This window comes from Garra rufa, chromosome 11 (assembly GCF_049309525.1).
Source record: "Garra rufa chromosome 11, GarRuf1.0, whole genome shotgun sequence".
Lineage (NCBI taxonomy): Eukaryota > Metazoa > Chordata > Actinopteri > Cypriniformes > Cyprinidae > Garra > Garra rufa.
The window spans coordinates 19,815,144-19,832,725 of NC_133371.1; the positions used below are offsets into that span (position 1 = coordinate 19,815,144).

General features: G+C 35.7%; 2 protein-coding genes across 3 annotated transcripts in view; one reads left to right on the forward strand and one right to left on the reverse strand.

The window, feature by feature from the left end:
• Window positions 1-4,079, forward strand: part of LOC141345150 (rho guanine nucleotide exchange factor 26-like) — a 60,865-nt gene extending 56,786 nt beyond the window's left edge. Inside the window, exons 13-15 of the mRNA XM_073850022.1 lie at window positions 680-747; window positions 1,198-1,299; window positions 3,597-4,079. Of these exons, the coding sequence (XP_073706123.1) occupies window positions 680-747; window positions 1,198-1,299; window positions 3,597-3,739 (313 nt within the window). The 3' untranslated portion in view covers window positions 3,740-4,079. The remainder of the gene's footprint in view (window positions 1-679; window positions 748-1,197; window positions 1,300-3,596) is intronic.
• A 138-nt stretch (window positions 4,080-4,217) lies between these two features.
• The window catches only part of dhx36 (DEAH (Asp-Glu-Ala-His) box polypeptide 36), a 51,435-nt gene continuing 38,070 nt past the window's right edge, over window positions 4,218-17,582 (reverse strand). Inside the window, exons 16-25 of one of the 2 annotated variants that reach the window (XM_073850020.1) lie at window positions 16,960-17,077; window positions 16,149-16,247; window positions 15,435-15,608; window positions 15,216-15,302; window positions 15,013-15,096; window positions 14,813-14,912; window positions 13,006-13,096; window positions 10,138-10,261; window positions 5,322-5,474; window positions 4,218-4,610 (exon numbers count right to left, since the gene is read on the reverse strand). In XM_073850020.1, coding sequence (XP_073706121.1) covers window positions 4,413-4,610; window positions 5,322-5,474; window positions 10,138-10,261; window positions 13,006-13,096; window positions 14,813-14,912; window positions 15,013-15,096; window positions 15,216-15,302; window positions 15,435-15,608; window positions 16,149-16,247; window positions 16,960-17,077 — 1,228 coding nt within the window. In that variant the 3' untranslated portion in view covers window positions 4,218-4,412. Of the gene's footprint in view, window positions 4,611-5,321; window positions 5,475-10,137; window positions 10,262-12,994; window positions 13,097-14,812; window positions 14,913-15,012; window positions 15,097-15,215; window positions 15,303-15,434; window positions 15,609-16,148; window positions 16,248-16,959; window positions 17,078-17,582 lie in introns of those variants that run through there. The other variant, XM_073850021.1, reaches the window with a different exon arrangement.

The following is a 17,582-nucleotide window of genomic DNA, read 5'->3' on the forward strand; positions in this document are numbered from 1 at the left end:
CTGTCTGCTCAGATCGTGAGACTGAACTGGCGTCGTGTACGCTACAGTCCCACAGAGAATCCCACAGGCCGGCTGACTCACTTCAGGTCAGCTCTGAAAATGCCCTGGTTTTTAGTATTTTTCTCTCACAACTTAACAGAAAATCTAATTTAACAAAAGAGTAGTAGTTTCTGACAGATGACCCAGCCGTTACTCTCTCAGTACTCTGTTATGTTTGTTGTGGGATATTTGTGCTGAATTTGAATCAAGTATGTCACAGCTAAAATAGTTTTTTCTCTTTGTGTCTCTCCTTTCTTTCTTTCTTTCTTTCTTTCTTTCTTTCTTTCTTTCTTTCTTTCTTTCTTTCTTTCTTTCTTTCTTTCTGTAAAAGTGGCAGCATCTTCTCAATGAAATTGAACAAACACAAAGGAGCTTACAAACATGAACAAACACTTCTTGTACTGAATGTAATGAATGCTTCAGCACCAAGGTCAAGTTTCTCCTTGTAACTTTACCTGCTGTTGTACCAGAGTCTGAAGGTGTGTGTCTGTAAATGTCCAGAACAGTAAAGAAATAGCTTCTGTTTTGACGGTTTGGGCAGTTTTTACAGACATCAAATACAGTTGGGAGTCAAAAAACTGCTTCAGTGGTTATAAGTTAATATTTTTTATTATTATTATTATTTTTTTTTTTCTTACAGTAATGAGAGAGCCCGCTGGATCAGCGCTCTGGGACAGAACAACAGCAGCAACAAGAATGACAGAATGAGTAAGTACAACCAGCCTCAGCGAAACAGCACCACCCTCTGGTCATGCAGTGTATTACAGCGACACTACTCCGCTACTGCTTGAATGAATGAATGAATGAATGAATGATGCATTTATATAGCGCTTTCATTGTGTATTGCCGTACACCCAAAGCGCTTTACAATCATATAGGGGATCTCTCCTCAACCATCACCAGTGTGCAGCATCCACTTGGATGATGCGTCGGCAGCCACAGTCAGATCACCAATCAAAATAACAATTATAAACTTAGAACTCTAAACACACATGAATGTGAATGACACCCAAGACATGCTTCATGTTAAGGTTTTGCTATAAGCTTATGATTTAATAAAATGATAAATAAAATAAAAATCACAGACTTACACTTGAGGAGGCTTATTTAGTTATCAGAGTGTTATATTGTTTAGTGATTTATTTTTTTATTCATTAGATGCAATGCAGGTTGAGGTGACGAGGACATACACGGCCAGGCAGCCGGATGAGCTCTCTCTACAGGTGGCTGATGTGGTGTTGGTGTCACAGACAGTCGACGGTAAGATCATCCGCCTCTTTTTTTTTTTTCTCCATTTTAAACGCCAGTTCACACCAACGTGAAAATTCTATTTAATTTTTACATTTGATTTGTCTTGTTTTGATGTGTACAACTGATTCCTGCAAATGGTTGTTAGTTCTTTTTTTTTTTCTTTGAGGTTTTCAGATACAATTGAAAAACGGCCTTTTTTTTTGTTTCTGCTAAATATGTATTGAAAGTAAATACCGGTTTGGAATGGAAAGTGAATTGTTCCAAGGTCATGAACAATTGAAATGCTCAAAATTTTCACACAGAAAAATTCATTTTGGTATGAACGGGCCTTAAAGATATGATTCTAAACTATGTAGTTATATTAAAAATCTAATTAATCTTCTGGTCCTTGGAGTCAAAAAAGTTGAGAACCACTTTTCTAAAGGGTGTTTTCTATTTTCTAAATTATCTAACACAAGCAACAAAAAGTCAGATTTGTTTAAAGTTACCCAGAGAACAATTCTGTGTTTGTGGTTATTTGACGTTATGATTATTGTCCCAGAACTTGCCGTCCTATAACCACAGGGACGTGTTTTAATGTGAGGCTCAGCTGAAGGTCTCAGTTTTGATGGTGCCGGTCAGAGGGTCAAGCAGTGGTCTCGCTCTGGCTGTTTCTTGTTGGCTGGCTTTCATGTTGAAAGGCCAGGGCTCATGGGATAAAGCTTCAAAGGCCCTGTGAATCTTTTAATGGCCATTAAATATACAAAAGATGAAAAAAGCAGGCGATTTTATTTTTGAACATTTCATTCCACTTTTTTATAAGCTGTCCACAATACTTATCAAAGGAAAGCAGTTTGAAGTAGAAGTGTTTTTTCAGCACTGCTTCAATTTATCACATTATTAAAATTTAAAGTCTCGTATGGTTCTTTATTCAGGGTGTCTACAGGTTTGACCAAGTTAAATTTAAGACATTTTAAGACTTTTTAATACCATTTTCAAACAAAATTTAAGACCAAATTGAAAGTCCCGCAAAAGTCTAGCACAAAACTATGAAGATATTTTAAATTATTATTTTATTTAACTGATTATTCTTGGGAATATTCAACAGAAAACACTATTCCAGAAGAAGAAATTATTTTCTATTCCATGACAAAGTCAAGGCTCTCACACACTTTGAAGCCAATGTAACAGTGTAACAAACACGGATTTTGAGTCATGGATCGGATAATTTTTCGGATCAGCAAAAAAAAAAATAAAAAATTAGTTTTTTCCTAATTACTGAATGCTTACTTTAGGTAGGCTACTTCTAATCCACAGCAAAAACTACTAGCTGAACTAAAGTTCAGTAACAATACAAGAACAATTACACAAATGACAAGTGTAAATGAATACAACAGAAAGTTAGTAATAAAATCAATAACACTAGTATTCAGGAGGGGAAATTTAATAATTAATTGTAAAATAACTAGTGTTTCTCACTGCAGGTATTTATAGGACGCTGTCTCTTTAAGGCCAAATGCACGAACCGAATACTGGCACGCATCTCTTTCTCAGCTGTTTCGGTTGACTGAAGACATAAACGACTGTTAAACAGAATACCAAAACGGGTATTAAGACATGACTTGGTATGTACGTTTCCGTTCAAATAGCAGTTAAAGAGGAATCAATCTGTGTGAATCGCGCCGCGCGCCTCTCTCTCCTCTCTCTCTCTCTGCGCGTGCTCGGCAACGTAAAAAAAAAAAAAAAAAAAAAATCAGCGTGCGTGTTCCCTTTTTAAATTGTTTGAATTGGTAAAGTGGCAAGACAAAACATGTGCTAATTATAAACTTTTACTCTATGATGCTTAAACTTAACAGTTAATCTGCGAAACAAATGCGTGTAGTTGGGCGGAAACCCGCTAAATCTGGCAACACTGAGGCGTTGTCAAGCAAGCGCGTGTCTAGCAACAGAACAGATTTAGAACCTGCGCAGGAGATTCTCCTCAAAACGATAAACTTTTCCTTTTCAAAGTGTAAAAAATTTAAGACCCTTGGATTTAGTTTTAAGACAAATTAAGACATTTAAAGGCCTTATTTTAGGACAACGGAATTTAAGACTTTTTAAGACTTTTTAAGGATCCGCGGCCACCCTGTTATTTTAGTCCTTTTGGCAGTTTTATGTTTATGTAAATGAGGGGTAATGGGAGTAAGAAATGGCACATGCTGCTGACAACTAAGCCATGGCTCTGACACCAGATTGTGTTTTGTTGTAGTCAAAATGTTTCTGCTTTGTCCATTGACTTGTTTGTGCACATAAGAAAGTGAATCGATGTCTGGCTGTGGTTTCAGGCTGGTATGAAGGCGAGCGTCTGCGGGATGGAGAGAGGGGCTGGTTTCTGGCCGAGTGTGGTGAACCCATCACATGTCAGGCAACTATTGAGAAGAACATGGAGAGGATGGACCGTCTGCAAGGCCTAGAGACCAACGTCTGAGACCATTGTTGGAGTTCTACCTCCTTCTGAGGAACGCACAGCATATGAAGAAGACTGGATAAACCACTAACCACTACAGAGCAGGAACAACTTTAGTAGCTTCAAAAGATGATACAAAGGACAAATATGCACCATATGTTTTATCCAATAGCTTTTATATTATAATAAACTGAGCTCAGGGCTCATTTTAAAATATTACATTTTGTGGAGTCCCTGTGTAAAGTGAAGGAAAGTTTAATAGCGCCACAGACATTTATACTCGCTTGTTCACTCTTTGAATTGACTCTCAGGGAAAATGAATTATGCCAAATGTAAATATGTATTAGATAATTTGTAAACTTTTATAATCAGCATATCAATTTATTTTTGAGATTATGTGCATTAAGATATATTTTATTGCTTAACGTTTTACTATATATCCCTTACCCTGTGTGTATATACTGAGATTAAGAAATGTTAGTCTCCATACACAGAAGGATTGTATCATGGCAAATTTAATAAATGACTCAAGAAAAGCATACAATAAATCAAGCCAATGCTAAAATAAAAAAAGGTGGCCAAAAAACGCTTTCCTATTTCTGAAGCAATAGGTATACAAGTACTGATAAAGAGTATCAATGTGTTTACATATAGCTGACAAAGATCACTTTGCTAAGTTACAGCTGAATGTCATTTAAATAAATAAGCTCCTATTGGTTGGTTCACTGGTTGCCTTTCCTGGGGCCTCCAGCAGGGGTTTCTCCTGTGTTGTGATGAGGTCGATTATAGCGAAGAGAACAGCACAATCTTTAGACCCCTGGTCACTCCAGACCACAGGACATGGACTCTTTATCTTTTCCTCCAGTAACACATCCAGCTCCTTCCTCAGGTCCTACATTAAAAAGAATAAATTTGACATATAACTGCAACATATTACCTATTTTTAAACAAACATGTCAAGTTAACACCAAATTTAGGAGGTATCCACATATATGTAACTTCTGTATTTAAAATACAAAATATAAGTAACTGTATTTCAATATTTACATTTCAAAAGGGTAGTATTCAATTACAGGTATATCTGAAAAGTATTTGAGTGATTACTTTAATGTTTAATGAAATGTAATTTTCATATGTATACCATCTGTCATTACCTGGATGATCCACAACTGTTTTTGTTTTGTGAGTCTCATACAAAACTATTACAAAAGTTAAAAACATTTACTGATGCTCAAGGATTAAAAGCAGGGGGTGTAAACTTTTGAACAGGATAAAGTGTAAAATAAGATTTTTTTTGTAGTACAGCCCTTCAGAAGCAAAAACGTATGTTTCTCAGAAGAAAAAATAAGTACAACTGAGCTTGTTTATCCAATTCAAAAAGTTCACACACCCTTGCTCAGTATTTTTTATTTTTCTAAGACTATCTGCAATTTTCCTGCATGAAATATTGTGGAAAACTGATGTTGTTAAAAATAATATGCAGAGGAAAAGCAAGTCTTATGTTTGGTGTGTGTTACTTTTCTCTGGATGAACCTTTGGTTAGATACCTTATTAGCATTTAGATTAAGTTACAAAACTTGTCAAATACAATGAAATAGGTAACCTTGACAAGGTGAGCAATGCGTGCCGGGGACTGAAACACAATCCACTCGTCCACTGCGATTGTCTCTTGGTCCTGGTCACTCTGGATGGAAATATCCCCTCCGAAAAACAACAAGGAAAATGGAGACACTTCGGTGCAGTCATAGAGGAAGATCTTAAGAAAAAAGGACAAAAATAAGTAAATTACAAAACATTTTTTTTTTTACAAATCCAGACCTACTGTAAAAAAAAAAATGTATATATAAATATATATATACAGGGGTTGGACAATGAAACTGAAACACCTGGTTTTAGACCACAGTTAGTATGGTGTTGGGCCTCCTTTTGTGGCCAATAGAGCATTTCGTCTTTGGAATGACAAATACAAGTCCTGCACAGTAGCCAAAGGCATTTTTGATACATGTATGTATATATGTATGTGTATGTATGTATATATATATATATATATATATATATATATATATATATATATGTATGTATGTATGTATATATGTATATATGTATGTGTATATATGTATGTGTATATATATATATACATATATATACACATACATATATACACATACATATATACATATATATATATATACACATACACACACACACACACACACACACACACACACACACACACACATATATGTATGTATGCATGTATGTACGTACGTACATACATACATACATACATACATACATATGTATATGTATGTGTATATACACCGCGTTCCAAATTATTATGCAAATTGGATGTAAGTGTCATAAACACACAGTTTTTTGTTTTTCAATTAAACTCATGGATGGTATTGTGTCTCATGGCTCTTTGGATCACTGAAATGAATCTCAGACACCTGTGATAAATAGTTTGCCAAATGAGCCCAATTAAAGGAAAAGTACTTAAGAAGGATGTTCCACATTATTAAGCAGGCCACAGGTTTCAAGCAATATGGGAAAGAAAAAGGTCTCTCTGCTGCCGAAAAGCGTCAAATAGTGCAATGCTTTGGACAAGGTATGAAAACATTAGATATTTCACGAAAACGTAAGCGTGATCATTGTACTGTGAAGAGATTTGAGGCTGATTCAGAGCACAGACAGGTTCGTGCAGGTAAAGGCAGAATGAGGAAGGTTTCTGCCAGACAAATTCATCAGATTAAGAGAGCAGCTACTAAAATGCCATTACAAAGTAGCAAATAGGTTTTAGAAGCTGCTGGTGTCTCTGGAGTCCCGCGAACATCAAGGTGTAGGATCCTCCAGAGGCTTGCAGTTGTGCATAAACCTACTATTTGGCCACTCCTAACCAATGCTCACAAGCAGAAACGGTTGCAGTGGGCCCAGACATACATGAAGACTCATTTTCAAACAGTCTTGTTTACTGATGAGTGTTGTGCATCTTTGGATGGTCCAGATGGATGGAGTAGTGGATGGAACATGTCCCAACAAGGCTGCGACCACAACAAGGAGGTGGCGTTTTTGGCCGGAATCATAGGGAGAGAGCTGGTTGGCCCCTTTAGGATCCCTAAAGGTATTAAAATGACCTCGGCAAAGTATGTCGAGTTTTTGACTGACCACTTTCTTTCATGGTACAAAAAGAAGAACTGTGCCTTCCGTAGCAAAATCATCTTCATGCATGACAATGCACCATCTCATGCTGCAAATAATACCTCTGTGTCATTGGCTGCTATCTGCATAAAAGATGAGAAACTCATGGTGTGGCCACCATCCTCCCCTGACCTCAACCAGATTGAGAACCTTTGGAGCATCCTCAAGCAAAAGATCTATGAGGGTGGGAGGCAGTTCACATCAAAACAGCAGCTCTGTGAGGCTATTCTGGCATCCTGCAAACAAATTCAATCAGAAACTCTCCAAAAACTCACAAATTCAATGGATGCAAGAATTGTGATAGCGATATCAAAGAAGGGGTCCTATGGTAAGATGTAACTTGCCCAGTTAGGATGTTTTTGATTGAAATAGCTTTTGATTTCAGTAAATATGACCACCTAATGCTGCAAATTCAGCAAATGCCCATTTTCAGTTCTTTACAACCTATACAATGTTTTAACTCTGTTGTGCATAATAATGTGGAACAGTGCATTTTCAGTTTTTTATTTTTGAAATAAATACTGTTATCATTAGGAGGTTTGTTCAATAAAATTCGAATTATACCCTAATGGTTGATGACTTAAAAATTATACTGACTGTCATTTGCATTGACTAATTATGAAAACCAGAGTAAGATATCATTTGCATAATAATTTGGAACGCGGTGTATATATACACATACATATATACATACATACACACACACATACATATACATACATATATATATACACACACACACACACACACATATATATATATATATACATACATACATTTATTTACTACTTCATCTTATTGGGTTAAGTCAATGTCAAGGTGGTTACAACTCATCAGAAAAGGAAAAGAACATCCTCAAAAGGCTGAAACCTTTGAAATGAAAATATATTACAAGTAGAATTACTTATTATTTTTGTTTTACAATATTAATAAAAGTATTATTTGCCTGCCAAGTCATTTAATTAACATAACAATAAATCACTTTGTTGTCATGAAACAAAAAGCCATAGAAAATAAAATGATAATATAAAGTATTTATGTAGAGACTGGTGACTTTGTCAAAGTCAGCAACAAGTTTAATAATTAAGAATTATGGAAATATTACTTGGTTATACCACTTGACAAAACAACCACTTTATAAAAGTAGTGTATAGATTTTTCAAAAAAAGAAATCTAGAATAATACATTTTTAGACTATTTCTAAGAACTTGCCATGTGCTTTAAACTAATTTTCATTGACCAGCCTTGTTGTTCAGAAATCAAGCATTACTGAGAATGCTGTTTGTACTTTTGCGAAACTAGCCTAGTTTAAAAAAATTACAAAACAAACTGCATTGATGCATGCAAAGGCACACATGCAAATGCAAAAATAAACCACCCCAGCAATCTTGAGATTTCTTAGGGCTGTCTCAGTCCTTAAATGCAAAAATAAACCACCCCAGCAACCTTGAGATTTCTTAGGGCTGTCTCAGTCCTTAAATGTACTGTTTCATAAGGCTGAAAATGTCACCCTGTTCTGTGGAAGAGCAATACTTTTATATCCACACATACACACAACAGAGACAGAAACAGATATAGTGTAAAGAGATGAAGAAAAGCTTGTCTTTGGCTCTTCCTGCTTCTTTATTGGCTAAAACAAGTACTAAGTCCTAATCAGGAGCCCGAGGGGCCCACAGGTTTAACCAGTAGCAAGGTATCATAGGTCAGTGCTGTGGACATTGCTAGTTCTGACCAGACGCAGTGCACTTGAGAGCGAATGAAGAAAAGACTGATATGAGTCGAGGACAAGAACCAAATGCAGACATTAAATTCTGTTTACCTCAATTCACTTTCGTGAATCAATCTTTCTCAATCTTCACACAAACCTTTTAGCTGGTACGCTGGTTTATTCAAGCTTCATTCACACAATTTCTCTGTCTCCAAAGTTTCAATCTCACTATCTGCCACTTTGCTTCAGGCATCTCTCATCACTCTCTTAAAAATCTTTCTTCTGCTTTTACAGTTTTCTTACATCGCTATGTAGGTGCACCACAACTGCTGAGAAAGAAAGACTACGCAAAGACAAAAAAAGTAAGCAATAATGTTCTGTCACACAATCAACAGGGTTGACCAGGACCAGTGTTGGGTGTAACTAGTTACTATAATTTAATTACTTTTGCCTTGAAAAAGTGAAGTAAGGGATTGCTCTTATTTTTTCTGTAATTTAATCACAGTTAATTCTTATTCCAATAAACTTAATACTGTGTATAGTCTGTTTATTATTACTTAAAAAGCAAAATGTCTTACTCTGCAATAACTTACTGTAACTCCTTAATTCTACCCAATTACTATCCAATTCTTAAACTTAACAACTACTTTACTAAGTATTAGTAGGCAGTAATTAGGAGTAAACGGAGGCAAAAGTTGAACCTAAAGTGTGACCAGAATAATCTATGTAAGCTATTTAAAAAATAAAGAATTAAAAGAACTGTTTCATGTCTATCCATGTATCATTAACTTGTTGAGGTTGATATAGGATTTAGAAAGTAATTAATAATAAAGTAATTTAATACTTTTTTGGAATTAGAAATTTGAATTTTGTAAAGTAATCTAATTACACTTTTGAAGATGGAATTAGTAATTAATTCCTATTTTAGAGTAACTTACCCAACACTGATCAGGACTCTGATGTAAATCCTGGGTTACTTATGACATAACCACCAATTCGTCTCATTCTTTATTTCTCAGAAAAAGACAAGACAGTCTCAACCTACGGACACTGGTGCACAGGACAGGACTGTTCAATCTGCATCATTGTGACAGAACAGCACCAAAGTTAGTATTGTTTTCTGGCAAAAACAGCTGCAGGTATATATATGTGTGTGTGTGTGTGTGTGTGTGTGTGTGTGTGTGAGAGAGAGAGAGACTCGTTGAGCAAGTGAAGAGATGCCTGAAATGGCACTTCTCGATTCAGTTAGGAGCTTTGATCTCTTTTGAGAGGATGTTGGTTAAAAGGCACACAGAAACTGAATAAAAGATGGACTTAGAAGCTGCATTAATTTACACACGTCCTTTCTCGCAACTAAACAGAGCTCTTCAACAATATGATATACAGTAGTCCTTCCCTTTGAAATTAATGAATGAAAACACTGCATGAGTGTATGTGTGTGAGTTTTTTGGGGACATTTTTGTTAGTTAAACTGATAAAACCTCACTCTGGGGTAAACTAAAAATGTACGTACGCTGGTGGTCTTCATCTTCAGGTGATAAATAAGCCATGTGTAGTGGAACTGAGTTTCCTCCGCATTGACAGATTTAGGGTGGATACAAACTTTCCCATCAGCCTTAGTGTACACCTTCGCTGGCCTGCAAAAACAATTTCAAGATTCAATTTTCCAAAATGATGTAATTTTTATAGATAAAGCCAGCCAAACAATGGACCTGATTGAAAGCCTGCACACAATTTTAAGACATTTCTTCTCAGAGATTGCTTTGACATTATTTAAATGTGTCATCAATTTCAGATTTCTTTCCTAAGCATTTTAACCCTCTGGGCCTCCTCATTAAGGGGTCACACTTGGCTCCCTCGCGGTCAAAAGTGACCGAAGCCTTAAAAAGTAACTTTTTTTTTTCTTCAGGAAAATCAATTAAATATATTTTTGTTCAATAATATTTTGTAATTATTATTTAGAATTTTGAGCATTTTTTATGAATCTATGCAATATTTATACAGTTTTAATGAGCAATTTTTTCCCAGTAGAATTATATTTTATATTATATTTTTTAATTAATTATGTATTTATTATTTTTCAAAAAATACAACATTTCACATTAAAATAGAGTAAAAGCATTTAAAATCCATTTTTTTAAAGTGAAAATTGCACCATCTAGTGGCATAAAAAATAAAAACTTGTGTAATGCCATGTAAACTCCTGTGTCTCCCTATATACAAATATACAGGGGCTTTGGGATTCCTATTGTTTTTTTTCTTTTTACTGTTTCTTCATTTTATTAGGCTTTGCATTTAGAAATATATTCAGACATTCTAAAAGATAAATTTTGGCAAGGTTTAGATATTTTTTTGATTGGATAAATATCAGGTTTTGCATTTTTCTGCTTATTTCTGTGTGTCTGTGTGTGTGTCTGTGTGTGTGTGTGTGCGCGTGTGTGTGTGTGCGTGTGTGTGTCAGTTCTGTACTTTTGTTATTTTAGAGTGTCAGTCCTTGCTTGCTGAACACTTCTTTTCAGCACAGTTGCTCATTTGTAGCTTGTATTACCAAAAGATTATCTGAATTATCACATTTTTTCGTATTTCCCATTCATTTCCTATGTCGGTCATTTCTGACCGCGAAGGAGCCAAGTGTGACTATTTTTTTTTTGACCCTTTAACATATCCGAATCATGTCACTGATTTTTTTTTGTACTCACATAGCTAATGCAACAAAAGTCACCAAGCGTCATCTCATTCTGATGAAGCTACGATTTTTAAAAATTCAAAACATAAAATTTTTCGGTCAAAAATGACCGAAGAGGCCCAGAGGGTTAAGAAAGAAAAACGTAAAAATAGATGGCCCAATTCCTGTCTAAGTGGGCAGTTGGCAGTTTTAGCCTATAATTATTTTTGCTGAATTGGACCTGAACTGCCCACTTTGGAAATGACCATCTGACCAATATGTAAAGCAACAAACCACAGTTCAATTTGGTCCTATGTACCATTTAGGGACAGTTTTATCTGAAATATGAATTAATGAATGACACAGGAGTTCCTGCCAACAGTCACTTCTGTACGTGGAAATGGTGTTGAATGCTGGCAATTTCATTAAATAATCTGTACTTATTTTGTACAGAAATTCTGATCACAGGCTTAGATTACTGTTAAAGTTTGGGGTAAACTAAATGCTATACTTTTGCACTTTGTTCTTCACATAATCCTAGAAAAAGCACACCCGTTTTCAACATTGATAGTAAAAAAAAGGTTTCTTGAGAAACACATATTAAAACAAATTAAAATAATTTTTGAAAGACTATGTGACACTGAAGACTGGAATAATTGCAGCTGAAAAGTCAGACTTGTAATTACAGAAATAAATAACATTTTAAAATGTATTCAAATTTTATATACACGTTTATATAAATTGTAATATTTCACAATACTACAGTTTTTACTGTATTTTTGATTAAATAAATGCAGCCTTGGTGAATTTTCAAATTTTGGAACGCCATAAATTTATAAATATTTGGCAGACTTTACACTGAAAGACAAAAGTCTGGCTTGCGAGACTACATTCATGCTAAATGGAGTAACTCATGAATATTTCAATCTAGCACCAGAGAAACTAGACAAAAGCTTCAGTGTGACAATTCATATGCATAGCGGCACAGCTGCCAATTTGTACACATTCAATGAGGATCTGCTTCTGCAGTATAACTCATATAAAGCTGTGTAGTGCATAACCGGTTGAATAGAGAGCAGTAACGAATGGAAGCCATGTGAAAAACGGACACATTGAGTGGTGTGAACAAGGTGCACAGTGCTGGGGCTATCAAAGAACACTGATGTACTTTGTGTGCGCGAAAGCTGAAATCAAAGTGTTCCTGGAGCACTAGAGTGACCACTTGGCTATTGACCTGTTGCAGGACAGTGGATGTGATTTTACAGGACAAAATCACAAATCAAACAGTAATCACATTTTAAATTTTATATTGTACTATTGTAATTTCAAGGAAGAAAAAAAAAATACAAACATAATTGAAATGTGGAACACTGCTAGCATTTTGCAGGACACAGGGAGAAAGCTCACAATTTCAGGACTAGTGACCTTACTAGAGGCCACCACATCAGCACTGTAACAACAAATAACTTTAAACCACCATTGACATGGCTAATAACTGAGCCAGACAAAAACTAGTCTCAATATCAGTGATAAAAACAAAATGATAAAACATAAATGAAGGTTTCTTAATGGACTGTGGTTGAATTTCACCCTATGATATAACAAACTGATTTTCATCTTTTACAACAGAACAAAAGTCTGTGAAGATGTCCTAATTGGGATAACGCCACTAAAAAAATAAAAACACAAGCAATGGGAGAAATACCTGCCACTTACTTTGGCCCCTTCTTACTATGGTTGGGACGTATACTGGCCACTTTAGGATACAGACCCGCTACGATCACAGCCTTAATGAGCTTCTCGTTCTCTGAATAACATAAATAAGAGAGAATATTACTTATGTTAGATATCAAAATGTATAGAGGAACATGGACAACACAGAGCAGACAAAAAAAATAATGATTTGTTAATGTTACTCACAAATAGTCATAGGCCCGGTTTCCCAGACAGGGCTTAGACTAAGCCAGGATTAGACCATAGTTCAATTAGGACATTTAAGTAATTTTTATAAACATGCTAAGAAAAAAACATTACTGGTGTGCATCTTGAGACAAAATAAAGGCACTGATATATTTTAAAATCAATCAGTGCAATTTTATTTCAGTTGAAACAACTCAGACTTACATTTTAGTCTAGGACTAGGCTTAAGCCTTGTCTGCGAAACTGGGCCATAAGGTTTAAGAACCAAATAAAAAGTTACAATGTTTCCTGAAGTGCACTTACAATGTTAATGAAATTTTTACACCAAAATTTCTACCCTCTGCTTGGTGCAGTGGTTCATTATCTTGGTGAACAGCTTTAGAGAATTTGATGTTTCACCAAAGAGGTAAGAGTTGTACTTGCATGACTGAAATAACTGTCGAGTAAAATGACTTGCCTTAAACATTCTATTACTATGTTTTAGCTATTACAGCTGCAGAGATTACCTAATATTAGCTCTATAACATTAACATTATAGCTTTATAACATTAACATCATATTTAGATCTGCATGAAAGGTTGAAGTGCTGAGCATCATAGCCAATCACAGTCAGTCTGTTAGATTTAGTACTCTCAAGAATGCTTGTAACAGTGCAGACACAATGTAAATAAGAGATTAACTGTACAGTGTAGACAACAGCATTGTTTATAACGGAAGTTTTAGCAAGAGTGCAGAAGTCAGTAACTGAACTGAAGTGATGGACAAATTCAGAGATTATAAAGGTGTATAATATTGCATTTTAAATTCTGTAGAAGGACCTCTTATATGGTCAAAAGATAAGGGAAAATTGAACCGCTTTAACTTATGTTCCCTTTTGAATGCATTAGGTATCATGAACTAACAATAAAACATTTTACAGGGTTTCTGCAGGAAAACCGGCAAGAAGCAATTACCAAACTGGTTCCTTGTTTATCATACTTCGCGACAGTGAATCAAAGTTAGTAATTATACAGGCTATATTCAAGATAAATTGGTAATATTTGTTTCTTCAACACTATCTAAAGTTTTAATGCCCGTATAAAACAATTTAATGCTTTTTAATGCCATTTAAGGCCTTAATTTGCGCAAAATCTATTTAATGACTTTTAATGCTTTTTAATGCCCCGCGGAAACCCTGATTTTAACAGCTGAAATTACTCTTTTTATTTATACACTAGTATTTCAAGGTAAATTTACAATAGTTATGAAAAAAATAAATAACCATGGACAATAGTATAAAATTAACCTAGATCATTATGCGTTGTGTTAGCTAAATATGCCAAATGCATTAATTTATGTTATCTAATATTTGTAAAGTGTTACTATGTATTTTTGGCAGCAAATGTGTTTTACCACGTTATGATTTTGGCTCAGAAAAGTAATAGCTCATCTCTTTTCAAACACAGGCTGTCAAAATCAGCACACTCAGACTAATCAAATCTTTAAAGGTCCAGGCGGTAATGGCAGTAAAAACACAGACAGCTGTGTAAGCAAGTGGACAGCTGAAATCATGGACAAATAGTTAGTTAGGTGGACAGGTAAGTGTGCAGAAAGTCAGTGTTACCTGAGTTGATGTTAGAGCTGGAATCTTTAGGGTCCCTACTGCTCACAAAGCCAGCTGCCAAAAGATGCTCTGCAAACTGACCTTTCATATTCTGAAGCATCTGGTAGGAATAAGCAAAATGGGTTTTAATTTATTAAACAGAGTATAATTTTCAATTTTTTGTTTACCTTATGTTTGATTTGTGGAAAGTGAAGACTGACCTGTAGCGTGTTTGCAGAAAGGAAGTTTTTCCAGCAGTATTCCCTCTCAAACCTGCTGCCCTGTTTTTTAGCATCCTCCCAGCCCTAATAAAAACAAACACAACAAATAAATACACATATTATCACCAATACACACACACACCATTCTTCATCTTAATTTCTAAGAGTGATTTTTTAATGACGATCAACTCTTTAGGACTTACCCAAAATGCATAGACAATAGTGAGATGATCACTTCTAGAGTTTTGGGAGAGCAATTTTTTCCTTTGGTCTGCAATCTTCTCCTTTCCCTGAGATAAATGAATCCATCAGTCAAACAAGCCCTTATTCGAGAACACTCTCTGGGATTGCTCTAAATGCTTTGGGGGATTGATGATTGGTGGGTGTAGCACATGTGTTTATGTAAAAGGGTGAGTTTGTACCAGTGGTATGAAGAAGGGATCTTTAAAGCTAAGGCTGGCTGCAATGGTGAGCACAGGATCCAAACAGCCCAGAAGAGCCCCGAACAGAATCAATTTCCCTATGTGAGGCTCTACAGGCATACGGGCAAGATGAAATCCTAATGGAGTTAACTCTTCGTTCCGGTCCAGAGCATTCTAGAAAATATAAAAGAGAAACAGACATATTTTAGATACTGTGCTTCTGCTACTTTGATTTTAGTCATTACACCTCCTAATTACACAGCTTTCTGGAATACTTGATCAATCACAGCATGCCACTGTCAAATAACAGTATAATGGACTATTGTCTCAGGTTTTTGATTTCCCATGTCCTGCTTACAGCACTCTTCTGTCTTTATTCTTACATAAAATATGCTCAACTCAAATCAATATTTCATGTCCATTTAATTAGTGAATTGGTAAAAAGTGGTTCCAGGGAACCTTCACGTCAGGGTATATTTCCTGATAATGACCTTAGATTATGCCTTACCTAGTTTGCTACGCTCAAAGTAATCTTTCATGTCCATTTAATTTATTTGTTAAGTAGCCATGTAGCTGCTTCACGCTGGGCACCTGACTACCCAATTTATTTTACGGTAATGGCAGACTGTAAATGACCCCTTACTTATTCATTAATCCAACCCTCTTTTTCAATTCCGTCAGTTATTGCTGCCTTTAATCACTTTATCCTCTCACCAGGTCCACCAGGTGTGTGATGGCGAGCTCTATTGCTTTGTCTGATGGGGGATCCATGGTTTTTTGCAGGAAAGATGCAATGGGTCCCAACTTCAGAATCTGACAGAAAAAATATATAGAAAAAGAGAGAAACAGACCACACTCTTATAAAAATTTTCTCACAATTTAAGCAGACAAATGATTATATAAGTATTATACGATGAACCCCTGAAGCTTTGTGTGCATAAATGAGTGAATATTCATTGGTGCCCGCTGTACTGCTGAGCATCATGGAGAACAGGGACTGGGCAGCCATGCGGAGGTGAAAATAAGCAGTAATTGACACAGCTAAAAGGCCTCGTTACACGATTAGACTGCCTCTCAAATACAATGACAGTGATTAATGTCCCTTTTAATCCATTAGTTTGTTTGTGTGCTCGCTTATTACAGTCACCGGAGACTATTTTTGAAACCTATGCCTTCAGGCCCCATTAGAGCCACACAGATTCAGGGGAAAGAGGTTGAGAGTGTGTGTGTAATGAAGAGAGTGTGTGTTGTAGACCATGAATGAGTCACCGGTGGAAATTTCCTAAAACCACAGCAGTGAGAATCTCTCTCTCTGAGAATTGCCAACAAGCATGATTCTTTTTTTTTTTTTTTTTTGCATTTTAACAGTATACACATCTACTGCTGAAACGAAACCTGTGCAGTGTGACTCAAATTGATCTAGATCAATAGATACTTTTGTTGAGCTCTGATTAGAAATTCAACCATGCATTTTTGTGAATGTAGTATGCACAGAACTGGTCAGACTGGGCATCCAACTGAATACCTTTATTTGCAAGCAAAGCTCTTCCAGTGGAGTGCGTTGAATCTCAGGTAGCTGGTAGCTATCCAGGAGGCTGGCCCTCAGTCCATTATACAGGTGATAGCATTTTCCAGGAGACACTCTGCCCAGACACACACACAAAACAAACAAGACAGAGGAAACAATGTCATACTGCTTCCATTAGGAAAGTCTGTTTGATGAATGCTAATTGCTACTAGCTAAATGCAAATGAGAATTCAGGCCTATAGTTTAGACTTATTTTTATTAATTTAGCAATTAAAATGTAATTAACATTTAAATGATACTACATTAGTTTAAACTAAAGTCCTTACTATTTTGTTACATTTAATTAACATTTTATTTAATTTAAATGACAGATGAATTTCAGGTAGGGAAAGAGAAAAACAAAGGTAACGAAGGTAGATAGGCAGGAAGGAATTAGAGTAGATATGAAAAAGCATGGAAAGGAAACAAGATATTAAGGACAAAATGAAAAAGAAACTAGGTGAAGGAAGGAAGACAGACAGGCAGAAAGGAAGTTAGACCTACCATATGAAGGTAGGAAGATGGGATATAAAGGCAGGAAGTGAGGGAAGCAAGGTAGATATGAAGGAAGGAAGGAAGGA